This window comes from Leopardus geoffroyi, chromosome A1 (assembly GCF_018350155.1).
Source record: "Leopardus geoffroyi isolate Oge1 chromosome A1, O.geoffroyi_Oge1_pat1.0, whole genome shotgun sequence".
In the NCBI taxonomy this organism is placed as follows: Eukaryota; Metazoa; Chordata; class Mammalia; order Carnivora; family Felidae; genus Leopardus; species Leopardus geoffroyi.
In genome coordinates, this window is record NC_059326.1 from 239106708 (window position 1) to 239121786 (window position 15079).

At 55.8% G+C, this 15079-nt stretch overlaps 2 protein-coding genes across 3 annotated transcripts in view; one reads left to right on the forward strand and one right to left on the reverse strand.

The window, feature by feature from the left end:
* The window catches only part of LOC123584053 (bromodomain-containing protein 9-like), a 15236-nt gene extending 14318 nt beyond the window's left edge, over positions 1–918 (forward strand). Inside the window, 2 exon segments of the mRNA XM_045451475.1 lie at positions 121–127; positions 859–918. Coding sequence (XP_045307431.1) covers positions 121–127; positions 859–918 — 67 coding nt within the window.
* Positions 919–2012: 1094 nt separating this feature from the next.
* On the reverse strand, positions 2013–15026 carry LOC123579352 (pachytene checkpoint protein 2 homolog). 2 transcript variants are annotated; one of them, XM_045443292.1, is made up of 10 exons: positions 14829–15026; positions 13986–14151; positions 12187–12316; positions 11392–11447; positions 10593–10683; positions 8498–8570; positions 5888–5951; positions 4988–5074; positions 4639–4745; positions 2013–2373 (listed from the first exon to the last, which is right to left on the reverse strand). In XM_045443292.1, the coding sequence occupies exons 1-10, from the start codon at positions 14918–14920 to the stop codon at positions 2151–2153; spliced, it is 1089 nt and encodes a 362-aa protein (XP_045299248.1). In that variant the 5' UTR covers positions 14921–15026; the 3' UTR covers positions 2013–2150. The 2 variants fall into 2 exon arrangements, with proteins under 2 accessions (XP_045299248.1, XP_045299254.1); XM_045443298.1 differs by lacking the exon at positions 2013–2373 and having other exon boundaries at positions 4635–4745; positions 14829–15014.
* Between the last annotated feature and the right edge of the window lie 53 nt (positions 15027–15079).

The window sequence follows — 15079 nt, forward strand, 5'->3', positions numbered from 1 at the left end:
GCCACGGGACAGACAGCCCCTTTCTCAGAAACAACGCCTCCCCCAGAAAGGCAAGCACGGCCACGCCAGGACGCAGGCCGCTCCCCTCTCGCTCACACGCACGTCCCCGCTTCACTTCAGAACGCAGGTGAGAATACGGGTGACGGGACACGTCTCGGAGACTAGCGGGGACCCAGCCTCTTCTGTGCTTTTTGATCAAGACGTGTCTTCACTACGTGTCAGGGCAGAGAGGGACTCGGGAGGGGCTGAGGCCAGCCCGGTATTGGGTTTCAAAGGCGTATCACAATCCAGGGAAGCAGAGTCGAGCTCAGGAGGCAGGACTTGGCCTGCCTTTCAAGGAGGGTCTCCATTTTTTTTTTTTTTTTTAAGTATTTATTTGAGGGAGAGGGAGAGGGAAAGAGAGAGAGACAGACAGACAGACAGACACACAGAATCCGAAGGAGGCTCCGGGCTCCAAGCCGACAGCACAGAGCCCAACGCGGGGCTCGAACCCACAAACCATGAGATCATGACCTGAGCCGCGCAGGCGCGCCCCTTCATTTTTTGTTTTTAAAGACAAGACCGTTGCGTGGCAGGTGGCACAGCCTGACCCTGGATCTGGACTTCATTCCCTTGTGAGCCACGTGGCTGTACACGGGAGGCACTCTGCCAAGAAGCGGCACCTGACAGGGCGCCCAGGGACCAGCACTGAACGACTTCTAACGCGAACTGCTCTGACTTAGGGGCCAGGAGAGAACGGAGAACAAACAGCTTTGTCCGCACGTTTTGGAGGTCTGGTGAAGGCTGTGAGTAAATTTAAGCAACAGGGTTTATGCCAGGAGTGTTCTCACCTTCCTGAGCTTCCCTGGGTCCCTGCAGCCTCCCCGGGACTGCCCCCCGCTGCCCCTCCGGGTGCACGCGACAACCGCGGGCTCCTGACGGAGTGGGCCAGGCACAGGCCGACAGCCTTCAGGACTGGCCAAATTTCCACTCCGTCATCGGAATGGCTTAACTTCCTGCAAACCAGTTGAGAAACCCCTGTCCCACACGCTCAGCTTCTAGAAAAAGTTCGTACGTTAACCGGCGAAACATCTCCCGGATGCGCAGCACAAGTAGGAGCGTGACCACCGTCGGGATCCCATCACGCTGACTTCTCGGCACCAACACTTTCCGGAGCTCACCTGGGGACCTCAGGTCAAGGCTCCCCGGGGCCGCCACTTCTCTCCGTGCCGCAGCAAAGTGGGACGGGGTGCACACGCCAGACCAGCCCTCCCATCCCCGTCGGGGGCTGTGTGATCCCCGCCGAAGCTCTGTGGCGCCGGGCTGGGGGTCGATCCCACCCCCGCCATCCTGTTACGACAACGTCATGCCAACGATCAGCACGTAAATCCCCGTCCGTCGGTTGGCTTGGTTACTGCCTACCTCCCAGAATGAGGGTTCAGGAACGCTCCCCTGGGGGAAGGGACTGCCTGCCTCGGGCCTGCTGTGCCCAGTGCCCTGGACTCCTAGCACCCAGGTTCTGCCTAGAGTGGTTTACACCAGGCCCACTGGGAGCGTGCCACCTCGCCCACTGCCGTTGTGCTCCCTGCTCGCTAGAACACGGGACTGAAGGGACGTTAATGCCGTAGTTAATGATACACTGTGAACGGCAACCCGGTCAGGAGGACGTCCCTGTGAACTGCGACCTCCAGTCAGATGACATCCCTGTGAACTGTGGCCTCCAGTCAGGTCTCCCTATGAACTAGGACGTGTCCGGCAGGTTTCCACGCCCCTCCCAGCAGATCGACCGATCACATGATCACAATCATCATTTTGCACTAAAAGAGCAAAAATATAAAGTCGGTGGCCATAATTTCTTTTTTTTTTAAATTTTTTTTTGACATTTATTTATTTTTGAGAAACAGAGTGAGACAAAGCGTGAGAGGAGGAGGGGCAGAGAGAGAAGGAGACACAGAATCTGAAGCAGGCTCCAGGCTCTGAGCAAGCAGTCAGCACAGAGCCTGATGCAGGGCTCAAACCCATGAACCGTGAGATCGTGACCTGAGCCCAAGTCAGACGCTCAACTGACTGAGCCACCCAGGCATCCCAATAATTTCAACTATCAGCTCAACCTACAAAACACACCAACTGCAGTTTTCGACCTAAGATGGTTAATACCACGTTCAAGGAACTCATCCCATCTCGGAATTGGCGACTAAGGACACACGAGAAGCCCGGTGGGAAGCAAAAATGCCCCGTACCTTCATCAGTTCTTCCAGACAGGAGAGGTAGATTTTGAAGATGGCTGCTGCAGAGGGCGGTCCGATGTACTGCCTGATGTCAGCCCTGTCCACGAAGGCCACGTCGATCCTCTCCGTGATGTTGGAAGTGGTCAGAATCACCACATTGCAGTGCCTGGAGGCAGAGGAGTGAGCGCCAGTCGGCCGGTGCCTCAATGATTCCATCACACCCCCCACCCCCGTCCTCGAAGGTTCAGAATTCAGCCAGCGTCTCAGCCGGCTGCACCCCACGTCCCAAACCCGGCCTAGGAGGCCTCCTGGGCCCACACCTGAGTGCCTGCCGGGCCCCCAACTCCCACCAGGCTCTCTTGGCTGCACCACAGTGCGCCAAGGAGATGTTGCTCCTGTCTTCCAGCAAGTTGTCCCAGACCCCCACTTGACTGTTCCCTCTCTTCCGTCAACTGTGGCATGGCGAAACTCTCACTTTTTCTTTTTTCTTCCTCCCCCCCCAATTTTATTTTTATCTCTAGAGACAGGGAAAGTGTGTATGTGCAGGGCGGGGGGGAGGGGGGGAGAGAGAGAGAGGGAGGGAGGGAGGGAGGGAGAGAGAGAGAGAGAGAGAGAATGAGAATCCCAAGCAGGCTCCATGCTCAGCTTGGAGCCCAGTGCAGGGCTTGATCCCACGACCCGAGCCAGTATCAAAAGTCAGACACTTAACCGCCTGAGCCACCCAAGCACCCCCGGAGCTCTCACTTTGTGTGCAGCGCCCTGAGCACCCCATCGACCTGCCAGGGCACAGCCAGCTGAGCACTCGACGCGCAGCTCTCGGGACTCCCCCACGCCGTGGAGCTGAGGTATTTATCCTGTTTACGGGCTGCTTCCCCTTTAGCTCCCAAAGGACAAGAGAGCCCCGTGGTCCAGTCTGTCGGCCAGCATGGCCAGCACACGGCAGGCACAAGGCATCCCGTGAGCACGCTTCCCAGGCCTCTGGGCTTGGTGTGGGGGATGTGGCGATGCTCCCCCGGGGCCCGAGTCAACACACAGGCCAGGCCGCAGGAAGCGTGTGGCCTGGGGAGCCCCCAGGAAGGCCAGCTTCACCCGGTGTCTGGAAACAGGTGTGTAGTGCGGGGTGAGCAAGGGTGAACCACTGAGGGTAGGGGCAGGGAGTGTGCGGGTCACAGGGGTCCGGGCGGAGGGATGACACGGCTGGGATTCTTGTCTGGGGACGGGCTTTGTCCCAAAGAGTCAGACCCACACAAAGGAAGGCCTGGAAGGGTGGCCTAGAGGGGCCTGAGCAGGAAGCGTGAAGTGAAGGGCACAGGAAGGGGTGAGGGCAACCAGAAACCCGTGCGTCTCCGTTCCCTCCTGAGCCCCCACTCCTGCCAGCGACAGGAGGGGCACCGGGACCCCACCTTCTGGCTCGAGCAGGGGGCTGCACAGTGAGGACATCGGGTCAACGGGAACCCTGGAGGCAGGAGCTGCAGGGCTGAGTGAGTGCCCCGGGAGTGTCCGACGCCCAGTCTAGGTGGACCCGCCGGCCCGCGAGGGGTGAGCAACAGAAGAGCGAAGGAGGCTGACAGCAGAAACTAGGCGGTCTGGAGAGTGGAGGCAGGGGAAGGGTGGCTGGAGGTCTGACGGTGCGGAAAATTCCAGGGAGGGCAGATGGCTCTCAGGTAAGGGAGGGGCAGAAACCAGACTGAGGAGCAGAGCCCAGGGAGGAAGGAGGAGCGGCTACAGGGGCGCATGGCTGGCCCCGAGCAGGGCGGAAGCAAGCAGGCCAGCAACAGCTGCGGCTCAGGAAATTACAGCCCCTCACAGCAGGTTGTAAACCGTAAACGTACTGCGGGAGGCCCGGGAAACAGCCCACGGCACGATTCGGTTCCCCACCAGTCCACGCGGACAAGCTAGCTCTGCAGCCGGGCAGCCTCCCAGTGGGAGAGCGCTCCCGGGACCCACCGAGGGCTGCGATCCGGGGTGGGGGTGGGGGCCCGGACCGAGTCAGGTTACGAGGAGTCACTCCCTAAAGCTGCACGGGCTCAGAGCACACTGACCATGGGCCCCGGACCTGCCAAGGCTGGGCTGTGGAGACGTGAAATCTGGCCCCATGAAGCGCACGCGGGGGGCGCTCGCCTGTCCATCGCCAGCCCTGCAACGCCAACCAACACTGGGCGGTGCCGGCATCGGTGCCGGAGGGCGGCCGTGTTTCACGGTCACGCGCTTCTCCGCACACTTGAGTTTCGCTTTATGTTTCCGATACCTTAGTGAAAGCACCTGTCCCCGAAGCGGTGCATTTAGCAGATACACCGCCTCAGGTGTGGGAGAAGGGCCGAAACTCAGCAGCCGTGTGTCCACTCAGAGGAGCTGAGTAACGGGTAGAGGCGTGCGGCCACCTCACACCCTCCCTGTGGCTTCTCACGTGAGACCACCGTGTCAGCATTACCTCTTAATCTGATCGATCTGGGTTAAGACAGCGTTGACCACACGGATGGCATCTGACGGCTCGGTACCTGCTCTGCAAGCGTTGCGGGCGGCCGTGAGGCTCTCCACCTGTGGGGATGGGGCGACAGGTCGGATAGGACAGCACCCGACCCCAGGGGCAGCCATGCGCTGCATCAACCGAGCAAGCGAGGGACAAGTGAACGGGTACGCGTGAGCCCGCTATGCCAGGAGCTCGACGTGCGGGACGCCGGGGAGGAGAGGGCTGCGTGACAGGAGCGCCGGATGGAGGACGGACTCAGCCAGGGGTCCAATTTCCTTCAGTCACGGGTGTGATGTCCAGCTGCGCCTACCTCATCAATCAGCACAAATACCAGCGCATCTCTGTCATCAATCAAGTCCTGAATCTTCTGGAACATCTTCGTTACCAGCTTGCCACTCTGGAACCAAAACACTCCTTTAATGTTGACTTGTACGCTTCACACCGCCTGCTGCACACCCTCATCTGCCGTCCCTGCCCAGCCTCGTTATGACCCCAGGTGGCCCCACAAGCCCATTGCCTCCTGACGGCCCCCTGCAGAAATCCCTAAATCCAAGGAGCCAGGGCCACACGGGAGAGGCCGACCCACACGATCCCCTTGCCCCGCTCCACGTGCCAGGAAGCGTGCCCGAGCCCACGCCGGCTCAGCCCTGAGCCGCCTGGCACACACAGGTGCCTCAGCGCCCTCCCTCCTTCCTTTTGCCTGCCATCCGCCCCACCAGGAACAAGATGGGTCATGGATGCAAGCTAAGTGCACTCCTTACGGGTGCTCCGCGTCCTGGCTCACCACCCTCTGGAGGGATCTGTTTGCACCGGTGCCCGGGCAGAGCTCTCCTGTGCTGAGAGGCACCTGCAACATCACCTTGGCCGAGCCCCACGGTTTGGACAGAGGAACACAGAGGAACGAGGCTCAGAGCCCTGAGGGCGTGCTCTCTGAGGATGCAGCCCTCTGCTGAACGCAGGTCCCGTCCTCAGAGAAAGCTGAGTGTCTGTCCCACCTAAAGGTCTGGATGCCACCAGGAGAGGGTCCCCTCGGGCCTATTTCCAAGTTACCGCTCAGTTCTGGAACTTCCCTCCGACCGCGAGTCCGCCCTACTGTCACGTTACCTACTTCTGTCTGAAGCTCTCGGAGGAGAGTCTGCCTACTCTACGAGACAGCCGTCCACCTACATGGTTGACAATGCCGACAAGCAGAAGCGATGCTGATACTTACTTCCGAAAACCACTTAGAGAAGAGGCTGTGGCTGTTTATTTCAATTAATTGGCCGTACCGGTACCTGAGATGATAAAACAGAGTTACAACGAGTGGCTTCCAAATCGCTCCTACGGCACCCCCAGGGGCGGCAACACTTCTGCTTTAACCCAGCATCCCTCCGCGGCCCACTAACTGGTTAAGTCACCACAGCTACCAACGGGGCCTGGTGCAGCAGCCTGCACCAGTACTTACGACAATCTAACAGCATGCAATCAGCGGTCCTAGCTGAAGCAAACTAAGGGTTTTGAACTGGAAAACATCTCTGCGTCAAAACAACAGTAACATCTCTCTCACTTTTCATCTGCTCGTAACTGACGTCTCAGGTGCTCTGAGAAGCGTCACCAGCAGTAACGTGGTAGCAAAACAAAACGTAACCGTCAGACGTTTTCTGGCCAGAGCTGAACGTTTTCCTCCCTCCATAAACCCAGCGAGTGGACAATCTGTTTCCCAGCAAAAACTCACTTCCTGTGGACCCCAGGGCCGAGGGGCACCCGGAGGCCCCGATGGCAACCTCAGTATATGCTGACAGACTGCAATCCAGCACTGGTCCTCTGTGCACACGGGACACCTGGACGCACTTAGTTCTGACTAAAATCAAACAGGGAGCCAGACGGAGGCAGAAGGGAAGCCGAGCCCCGTCCCCGATGCCTCGAAAGTCCACACGAGAAAGACAACCCCTTTCAAAAAATTGCAACTGGCTATCCGCTAATCCTGTTTACCGAAGAGGCGAGAGACAGACAACTTAATGGAGTAAAGGCTGGGTTGAATACTGAACAAAATCAACCCTAAGGCATTTCGATCAGGTGAGCAACAAAGGCTTGCTAAGGTTTCTCTCTGGCATTTCTAAGCCACAAAATAAATGCGTGTTTCCAGGCGGGGGTACTGCAGGAAGTTTTCTTTCTCGCGGGAACATCTTCGGCGTCCAGGTTTCAGGTAACGGCTCCAAGAGATCTGCAAGGCACAGATGCACCTCGGCAGGTCAGGACAAAACCAAGTTGCTCACACAGAATAACAGGTAGAAAAAGAGCAACTTCCCTACACAAAAATACTCACGGGACATTTTCGAAAGGGAAGAAAATAAAGTATTCGTCCTAGGATACACGCTGGAGTAACAAGTCTCAGATCAACCCCCTGAATTAACCGGAAAAGGAGACAAAATCATCGCAACAGCATCCGTGAATGGCGCCAGACAGCAGGCGTCAGGACTGTCACCCAGACAGGACCAAGGGAGCCTGCAAGCGCTCTGGCTCTCTGCCTACAGCGCCTTCCAACCGCGACCCTGCAGGGGACCCAAGACGTGCACAGCCACCGCGCTGACTTGGACACAGAGGTCAGAGTTCGAGGAGCCTGAGGCAGCTGTAGGCTGCAGAGCCGAGTTCCAGAGGGGAGGCAGACACGCAGGAGTAAAGCTCCAGGAATCATCACGGGGTCCCTCTGGGTCTTTGCTGACACTCGGGCGTGCGTGAATACGGAAATCGCAATCGGCCGGAGGGCCGTGAGGGGCACGGCTCCTGGTGCTCACAGGCTGGGAAGCTCAAGTTCCCAATGGCCAACATGCACGGTACCCGCTATCACTCAGGGTGCCCAAGTGAGATCCCAGAAGGGCCTCACTTCACTATTAAGTCTGGACTCCTTTCCAGTAAAGCTTAAAAACAAACCTCGAAAGTTGCCCTAAATCACAAATGCAATGCCTAGCAGAACAAAACCCGACAAAAACAACGTCTGCGTTCAACCAAAACTCACCTGACAGCACAAGCAGAAACGGACCCCAAACCGGGAGAAACACCAGTCGACAGAAAGACCCGGAACTGACAACAAGGACGGGCTTAGTAAGGGAAAGTTGTGAAATGGTGACCACACACTGGCTCAAACGTTTTAACAAGAGGATAATGCGGAGAGAATCGAAAAGTATAAAAGGAACCAAGTGGAACAGCCAGAAAAGAAAAATCTGCAAACAGAAATGAAAATGTCACTGAATTAAAAGCAGATTTGACATCTTAGAAAACTGCCCAAAATGGAACACAGAAAATTCTAAAATCCTCAAAGAAAAAAAAGCCACATTGGTGGCCCAGGGGAGAATATCAAACAGCTGAACACGCAAATAAATGGGTCTGTTCCTAGAAAGTGAGTGTGTGTAGGGGGAATTCGTTGAGAAAATAACGGCCGAATGGTGTCTGAACGCGATGACATCATAAGCCCCGAGAGAGACAGAACTCAAGGAGAAACACACAAATCCCCCCCTAGCTTGGCCATGCCTCTCTCAGGCAACAGGATGGGAGACCATCAGCGAGAGCAGCAAGCATCCGGCCCTGAGAGCAGACTGCATTCTGACACACACGTGGGACAGTCACCAAAGAGCACGTGCTGATCGTGAAAGCAAGCGCCGTAAACGTAAAAGACTGAAACTCTTAACTCAGAACGGTGCTCAGTACGGGAGTGAATGTGCTCTGAGAGAGAGGGAGCTACTAGTAAAGGAAAATTATGAAGAAATAAACAGCTTCCATGTCACACATGAAGAGCAAGCGACCCGGTCCTGCTGCTCCCCTTTCTCGAATTACCAGAAGTTACCTGCTCGAAAGTCTGATGGTCAATTTCTGGGCTAGTGCCTTACACAGGGATGTTTTTCCAGTTCCCGGAGGACCTGTAACAAAACCCAAGCAGATGTGTTTTTTAAGTCAGCGTGGTAACAAATCCCTTAAAACAACGGGAGCTGCATCATCCCCGGCACACACAGCAAGGAGTGGGGCTCAGAGCTCCGAATGCTGTTACCCCAAGTACTGCCGGGCAGCCCACAAAGAAGTCGGCTAGCAGTGTGCATGCTGCAAAATATTAACATGCTTCCCAAGGCTTTCCCTTTTTCTCCTTGTCTGACCTCGGCCCGTGTTTCTACTCTTGGCTTCCACGTCCCCAACACAGCATCGCCCCCCCAGCCCGTGCGTCCCCTCAGCATCCAGAGCGAGCACATCTCCTGGTCTCCAACTTCGCTGACACCCTCCTTGTCCCCACACGTCCTCTAGAAAACCCACTCGCTAAGTCACCTCGTGAAGGTCAAACACCTTTCATGACAAGCATCTGGATTCTTTTTTTTTTTTTTAATTTTTTTTTCAATGTTTATTTATTTTGGGGACAGAGAGAGACAGAGCATGAACGGGGGAGGGGCAGAGAGAGAGGGAGACACAGAATCGGAAACAGGCTCCAGGCTCTGAGCCATCAGCCCAGAGCCCGACGCGGGGCTCGAACTCACGGACCGCGAGATCGTGACCCGGCTGAAGTCGGACGCTTAACCGACTGCGCCACCCAGGCGCCCCGACAAGCATCTGGATTCTTAAGGCACTGACGTTTGTCATTCCTGCAGCCCACAGCATCCCCGTCTTCCACGGCAGCCCACACTAAACCAGAAGAGCAGCAGGCGAAGCCCTGCTCGTACAGCTTCTTGCCCCGTGTGCCACTGAGCAGGAGGCCTGGCAGCAGCTGAGACGCCAACACAGAGGGACAAATGCATCTGCCAGAAGATGCAGACACCTTCAAATCTGATCTGAGTGCATTCTTGATAATTAAAGAAGAAACATAGAGCCCATTCTAAACGGGAAATACTTGATTTCACTAATCAAAATACCCACGGATGGTCTGCTCAGAACCCAGTATCAGGACAATATGCTGAGATTATCTGCGGTTTAAAAGGCCCCGTGTTGGGGGTGCCTGGGTGGTTCGGTTAAGCATCTGAACCTTGATTTCGGCTCAGGCCAAGATCTCACAGTTTGTGAGACTGAACCCCGAGTTGGGCTCTGTGCTGACAGCGTGGAGCCTTTTTGGGATTCTCTCTCTCCCTCTCTCTCTGCCCTTCCCCCACTCGTGCGCTCTGTCTCAAAACAAATAAATACAATCTTAGAAGAAAATAAAAGATTTTTTTTTTTTTTTTTTTAACGTTTATTTATTTTTGGGACAGAGAGAGACAGAGCATGAACGGGGGAGGGGCAGAGAGAGAGGGAGACACAGAATCGGAAACAGGCTCCAGGCTCTGAGCCATCAGCCCAGAGCCCGACGCGGGGCTCGAACTCACGGACCGCGAGATCGTGACCTGGCTGAAGTCGGACGCCCAACCGACTGCGCCACCCAGGCGCCCCAGAAAATAAAAGATTTTTAAGACTCCACAGAAGCGTATGGTCTTAACTGGTCTCAGAAGCTAATCACCCCCACCTCACTATTATTTGGGCATTCTCTCGATTTCTTTCTAACCAGGAACATCCAGAAAAAATCCAACGTTCTCCTCTGAGAAGATTCAGACAGAATTTCAGTGAAGCAGGGCTGCTGCGGTTTATGGTCACGAAGCGAAAGCCCTGGGAATACTACAAAAACGTGAGGCAGTTCCTGCCCTAAGGACTGTGCGATCCCTTGGGGGAATTAGGCAGTTATATGAGAAGTTTCGTAATAACATAGAAGAGTCACAAGGCAGAGACCAGGCAGCTGCTGAGTGAAGGGTCAGGTGACACATGCCCAGGGTAACGTGAGCTAGAGTGGCTTCTCAGGGAGGGGACGTTCGAGGACAGCTCTGGCTGCATCAGAAAACAGAACTGTAACCCCTTGAAGGTCAGCGGGACAAGTAAAAAAGCCTGACTTCACACGGTTTACCTGGTTAAATAAAGAAAACTCCACACGCTCTTACCGTGAAGCAGCACCACCCGGTTCCAGGTGATGAGATTGCTGTCGACGTTCTTGTCTGAAAACAGCAAGGTTGTCATCACGTAATCGAGGAGCTGAGCGAAGAAAGGTAAAATGCAGATGGAGGTGTGGACAAGGCAAAGGTTCCCACCAGATGTGCTGCCGGAGCTCGTGCCCGAGGAGAGGGGCCGGGCGCCAGACCACCCCTCGGCGACTGCTGGCGCCGAGTGCCGGATGCTTCACAGGCTTTCGTTTTGGAAGAAACTCCAAACGTACGAGACCAGGTTGGCTGCTGCTACTCTAAGTATGCAGACAAACACAGGGGTCCCGCCAAAGGACAAGACTTAGCAGGTGATGAGTGGGCTCCTACCTCTGGGACAACACAGCAGCGGGCAAGCCACAGCACATTCACTTAGGACAACAGCCAGGACTGTGGTCGCGCAGCCCGGGTGATGTGGGGGATGGACTTCTAGTGTCCCCCACGGCATGCAGGACCCTTCCCCTTGAAGGGGGCTCAGACGAGCTGGCGCTCGCTCAGACCTGCCGACCTGCTCTGTCTGCCCCTTGGCCTTGCCTCCTCGGTCCCAGTGCATTAAGAGCACAATCCGGTGAAAGCTGTCTTTACATTCTGCACCCTCCTCTTCCTCCCCCATGGGACAGACACCCGGGACACGGGCTGCCAGGAGCCATAAATTCCCAAAAGCCTATTTGAGTCACGGGGCTCCAAGATGCTGGAGGGCAACACAATATTGATCCCAACTCAAACAGCCGGGACTTCCTGCAAAATTAGCACAGCAACTTACATGAGATTTGACTTCCACATCATATACCAGGCTGTCCCAAAGCCCATGGAATTCAGCTGGGAGAGAGGAAAACAAAAACCTAATTTTAGGAAAAGAAGCACCACAATGACCAGTGAGGTCTGCCCCGAGTCACTGACGCTCTCCACCGCACCACACACCACAGGCTGAGAGTCTCACTACCGGGAAGTTAAATTTTTGAATTGTTTCTTAAAAGTTTAATTTTTCTTTACAGATGCAAAATCACTGCCAGTCACTCAGCTTTCAACAGACAACCGAATGGAGTATGGAGTTACTTTTTCATCACGTGACCACGCGCAATTATCTCTTGTGGACCTGAGCTCTCCCACAAGCACATAGACTGCCCCACCGTCCTCCCCAGCAGCCAGCACTTGGGTGGGGCAGAGGCAGGTCTGGGCCGGCTGTCACGACACCACACGTAAACGCTGAGGACTCCACCGGCTAGAACCCAGGCAAAGTCCACAGGGAAGCACGGAGAAGGCAGGAGGAAGGAAGGGGCCGGCAGGTGACCGACCGGGAAGGAGAGAGCACCTCCGGATTCTCAGCACCATCTCTGAGGGACCCGCCTGCAGGAACACAGCCTCACAACGGAGACCCCTGCTTTTATCTTCTGTGATGCGCTCTCTGTTCCACAAGAAAAAAAAACACCCCGAAAGCCTACAAAACAGATGGATGAGTACAACCTCCTCAGCTAACTGCCGTGGAGAGAGCAGGCCACATGCCGACCCCTGACCTCGTGTCCCAGGTGCGTACTGCCCGGCGCCAGGGCTCACGCACCTGCGGGCAGGACCCAGTGACTCGCGGCAGTTATGTTCTCGGTCTCCTCCTCCAGAGTCTCACTGCTGGGGCCGCCCTCATTCAGCTGGAAGACGTGAAGTGAAATCGTGCAGGCACCCAAGTCGATGGGCTGTGATGAGAGGGAGAGCAATCAACCCACACAGACTGAACTCCCTTCCCAATTCTAGCCATGACGATTACCCGGTAAAGTCCAAAGATAAAAATTGAATATGCAGAACGTTAGAAACTCGTTCGTAGATTAGGAAAAAAGCCTATCATATTCAGATTCGGTATCAACTCTTTAAGATGTTTCTCTCTCCCCTTCTGACTAAAAAACTACTTTATTGTTCTTCGTAATCGTGAAAATTACGTGGTTGGTGAAAACGTACAAACGATACAGAGTGAAGTTTGTCAAAGTCGCCCATCCAACCTCACACAGCCACACGTACTTGACCAAAAACGGATTCAACCACACAGTTTTCTAACTGTGCCTTTCCTGCTTTTTCACAGCTACGTCGTATTTACTGTGATCGTATCATCCGCTTAGTCAACCTCTAACTGACGGATAACCAAGATATTTCGAGTTGTCAGCTACTATTAACAACATATAGAAAGTCGCCCTTGCACTTCTACAAAATCACATAATTACGTCTGAAGATGAATTTCTCTAGGTGAACAGGCAGAGCCAAAGATGAGAACGTTAAAACGTCTAATCGCTGGCCCCAGCGCCCTCCACTGAGGCTGCGTTAACCTGTCCTCCCTCAGTAGCGTGGAGAGCGCCTCTGCGTCCTCCAAGCTGTCCAAAATCAAGTATGATGGGTAAAAGTCACAAAGCCACGGGGCACCTGGGTGGCTCAGTCGGTTGAGCGTCCGACTTCGGCTCAGGTCATGATCTCACCATTCGGGGGTTCGAGCCCCGCGTCGGGCTCTGTGCTGACTACTCAGAGCCTAGAGCCTGCTTCGGATTCTGGGTCTTCCCCTCTCTCGGCCCCTCCCCTGCTCATGCTCTGTCTCTCAAAAATAAACATTAAAGAATTTTTTTAAAATACCCCAAAACTGACAAAGACACAAACGTTAGTCCCAGTATAAGAAAGGAGAGGTCCACCTTCTAAGCAAAATTTTGGGGCCAAACCAATGCTTCCCAACTGATTCTTTGTAAGACACGAGCCATGCGGATAGAGGGGATGTATCAGACACTGGGTTGTTTGTATAGTGACAAAAAGGTCCCAACACACCCACCCTCTCCCACAAAGATGGTGGGCGAGGCCGTCTGCACGCCAGACTAGACGAAGCCCTTCTCCACGGAAGGCCCATCTCATCCCTCAGCCCCCATGCCTCCTACAGTCTATGCCGGTGGAGCGGTCCATGGACATCTGCTGCCTGGAAGGACAGAGAGCAGGGACGGAGGCCTCATCAGCACAGCCCATTCCACGGCGCTGCGTTCTGCTTTCCCAATGGTCCCCCTACTGTGCTGTGAGCATCCTGACCCCGGGGCCAGCCCACTCCCAGCACCTGGCTCTTCCCAGACAAAGCAACAGATAAACGAACCACTTTCTGACAACACACCACCAAAGCAGCGAGCAGACAGCCATGATACTGACGTGGCTTTTTTTTTTTTTTTAAGGTAAACTCAACACCCGACGTGGGCCTTGAACCTATGAACCCAGGATCAAGATCGCATGATCTGCTAAATGATCAAGATCGCATGATCTGCTAAATGAGCCAGTCTGGTGCCCCCATGACACTGACTTTGTATTCGACCATGGATTAGCGATTTCTTGGCAATATGAATTAGTCACCTGTGGGTCTTTAACCTTCAACTCTGTGTCAACAATAGACACAGACTGCACGTTTCTGCTCAGAAAAGGATCATCAAACTCGGTCCACGTGTAGTCACCAAACACAATGTTATGTCTGTTGAGCAGCTTTCTAACGCTCAGCTTTATATCTTCTTTTTTGGCAGTGCTGGGAACACAAGACACAGAGGTCAGGATGGTAACAAGTGCCTTCTACAAAATCAGGCCTTTCAGAGCACAGAGGTGGGCTCACCTGGGGGTCAGCCCCAAGCCAAGCCCTGCCCTCCATCTGCCAAGAGGCCACAGCAACAGCTCCTGCCACCCGGGGCTGCCCCAACGGAAGATCAGCCCGGACACACAGGCCTGGCGTGCGCCGCGAGCTCTCGCTAGCGCTGCTACTGTTAGGAATGAAGGCGCAAAGCTCCCACAGCCGTGGGGTTGCAGCCCGAGTCCGCATTTTAACAAAAGCCGAGGCCTGTGATTCACGTGGGAAAACTCTTGACACTTTCGGACGGCTTCCAGGACGCCGACAGGTTCTGGACCATACCTGCCTCCGCCCCACCTCCCACACTGCCCCAGCCGGCCTCCCCCTCGGGCTCCCCCTCGGCGGCAGGCAGGCCCCCGGGAGGGTCCACCCTCCCGGGCGCCTGCCCCACGCAAGCCACACCCAGACCCCTCTGAAAGCTGCGGACCACGGGGGTTCGCCTGGGGTCCTGAGAGATCAGGTGGTGGGCGGCTGGGGTGACCGAACAGCCCGACAAACGCCAGGTCCGAGGATAACGTGCACACGCGCCCCTTCCTCCCCGGGCCCGTCCGGCTCCGCTTGGGTGCGGCGCCCGGGCTCACCTGCCGCTCCGCTGGTGCACCTCCACGTGGACGGTCGGCGCCTCGGCCACGCAGGGCAGCGCCTGCTTCAGGTCGCCCACGGCCTCGTCCATGGCGCCGCCTGGAGCAGCGGGGACCCGGCCGGAGCGTGGCCGCCGCCGCCTCGCGCCCCGAGCCGCCGCCGCCGCCGCCACCGCCCGGGCCTCTCCAGCCGTCCGCCCTCCCGCCCGCGCTTGAAAGTGCCGCGCGCGGCGCACCGCCCTCTGACCCGG

Coding starts and splice junctions, on each gene's coding strand:
- LOC123579352 (XM_045443292.1), bottom strand. CDS start 14,920: ATGGACGAGGCCGTGGGCGACCTGAAGCAGGCGCTGCCCTGCGTGGCC. Junction 14,152..14,828: donor GTGCACCAGCGGAGCGGCAG/GTGAGCCCGGGC, acceptor TTGTGTTCCCAG/CACTGCCAAAAAAGAAGATA. Junction 8,571..10,592: donor CCGGGTGGTGCTGCTTCACG/GTAAGAGCGTGT, acceptor GTTTTGTTACAG/GTCCTCCGGGAACTGGAAAA.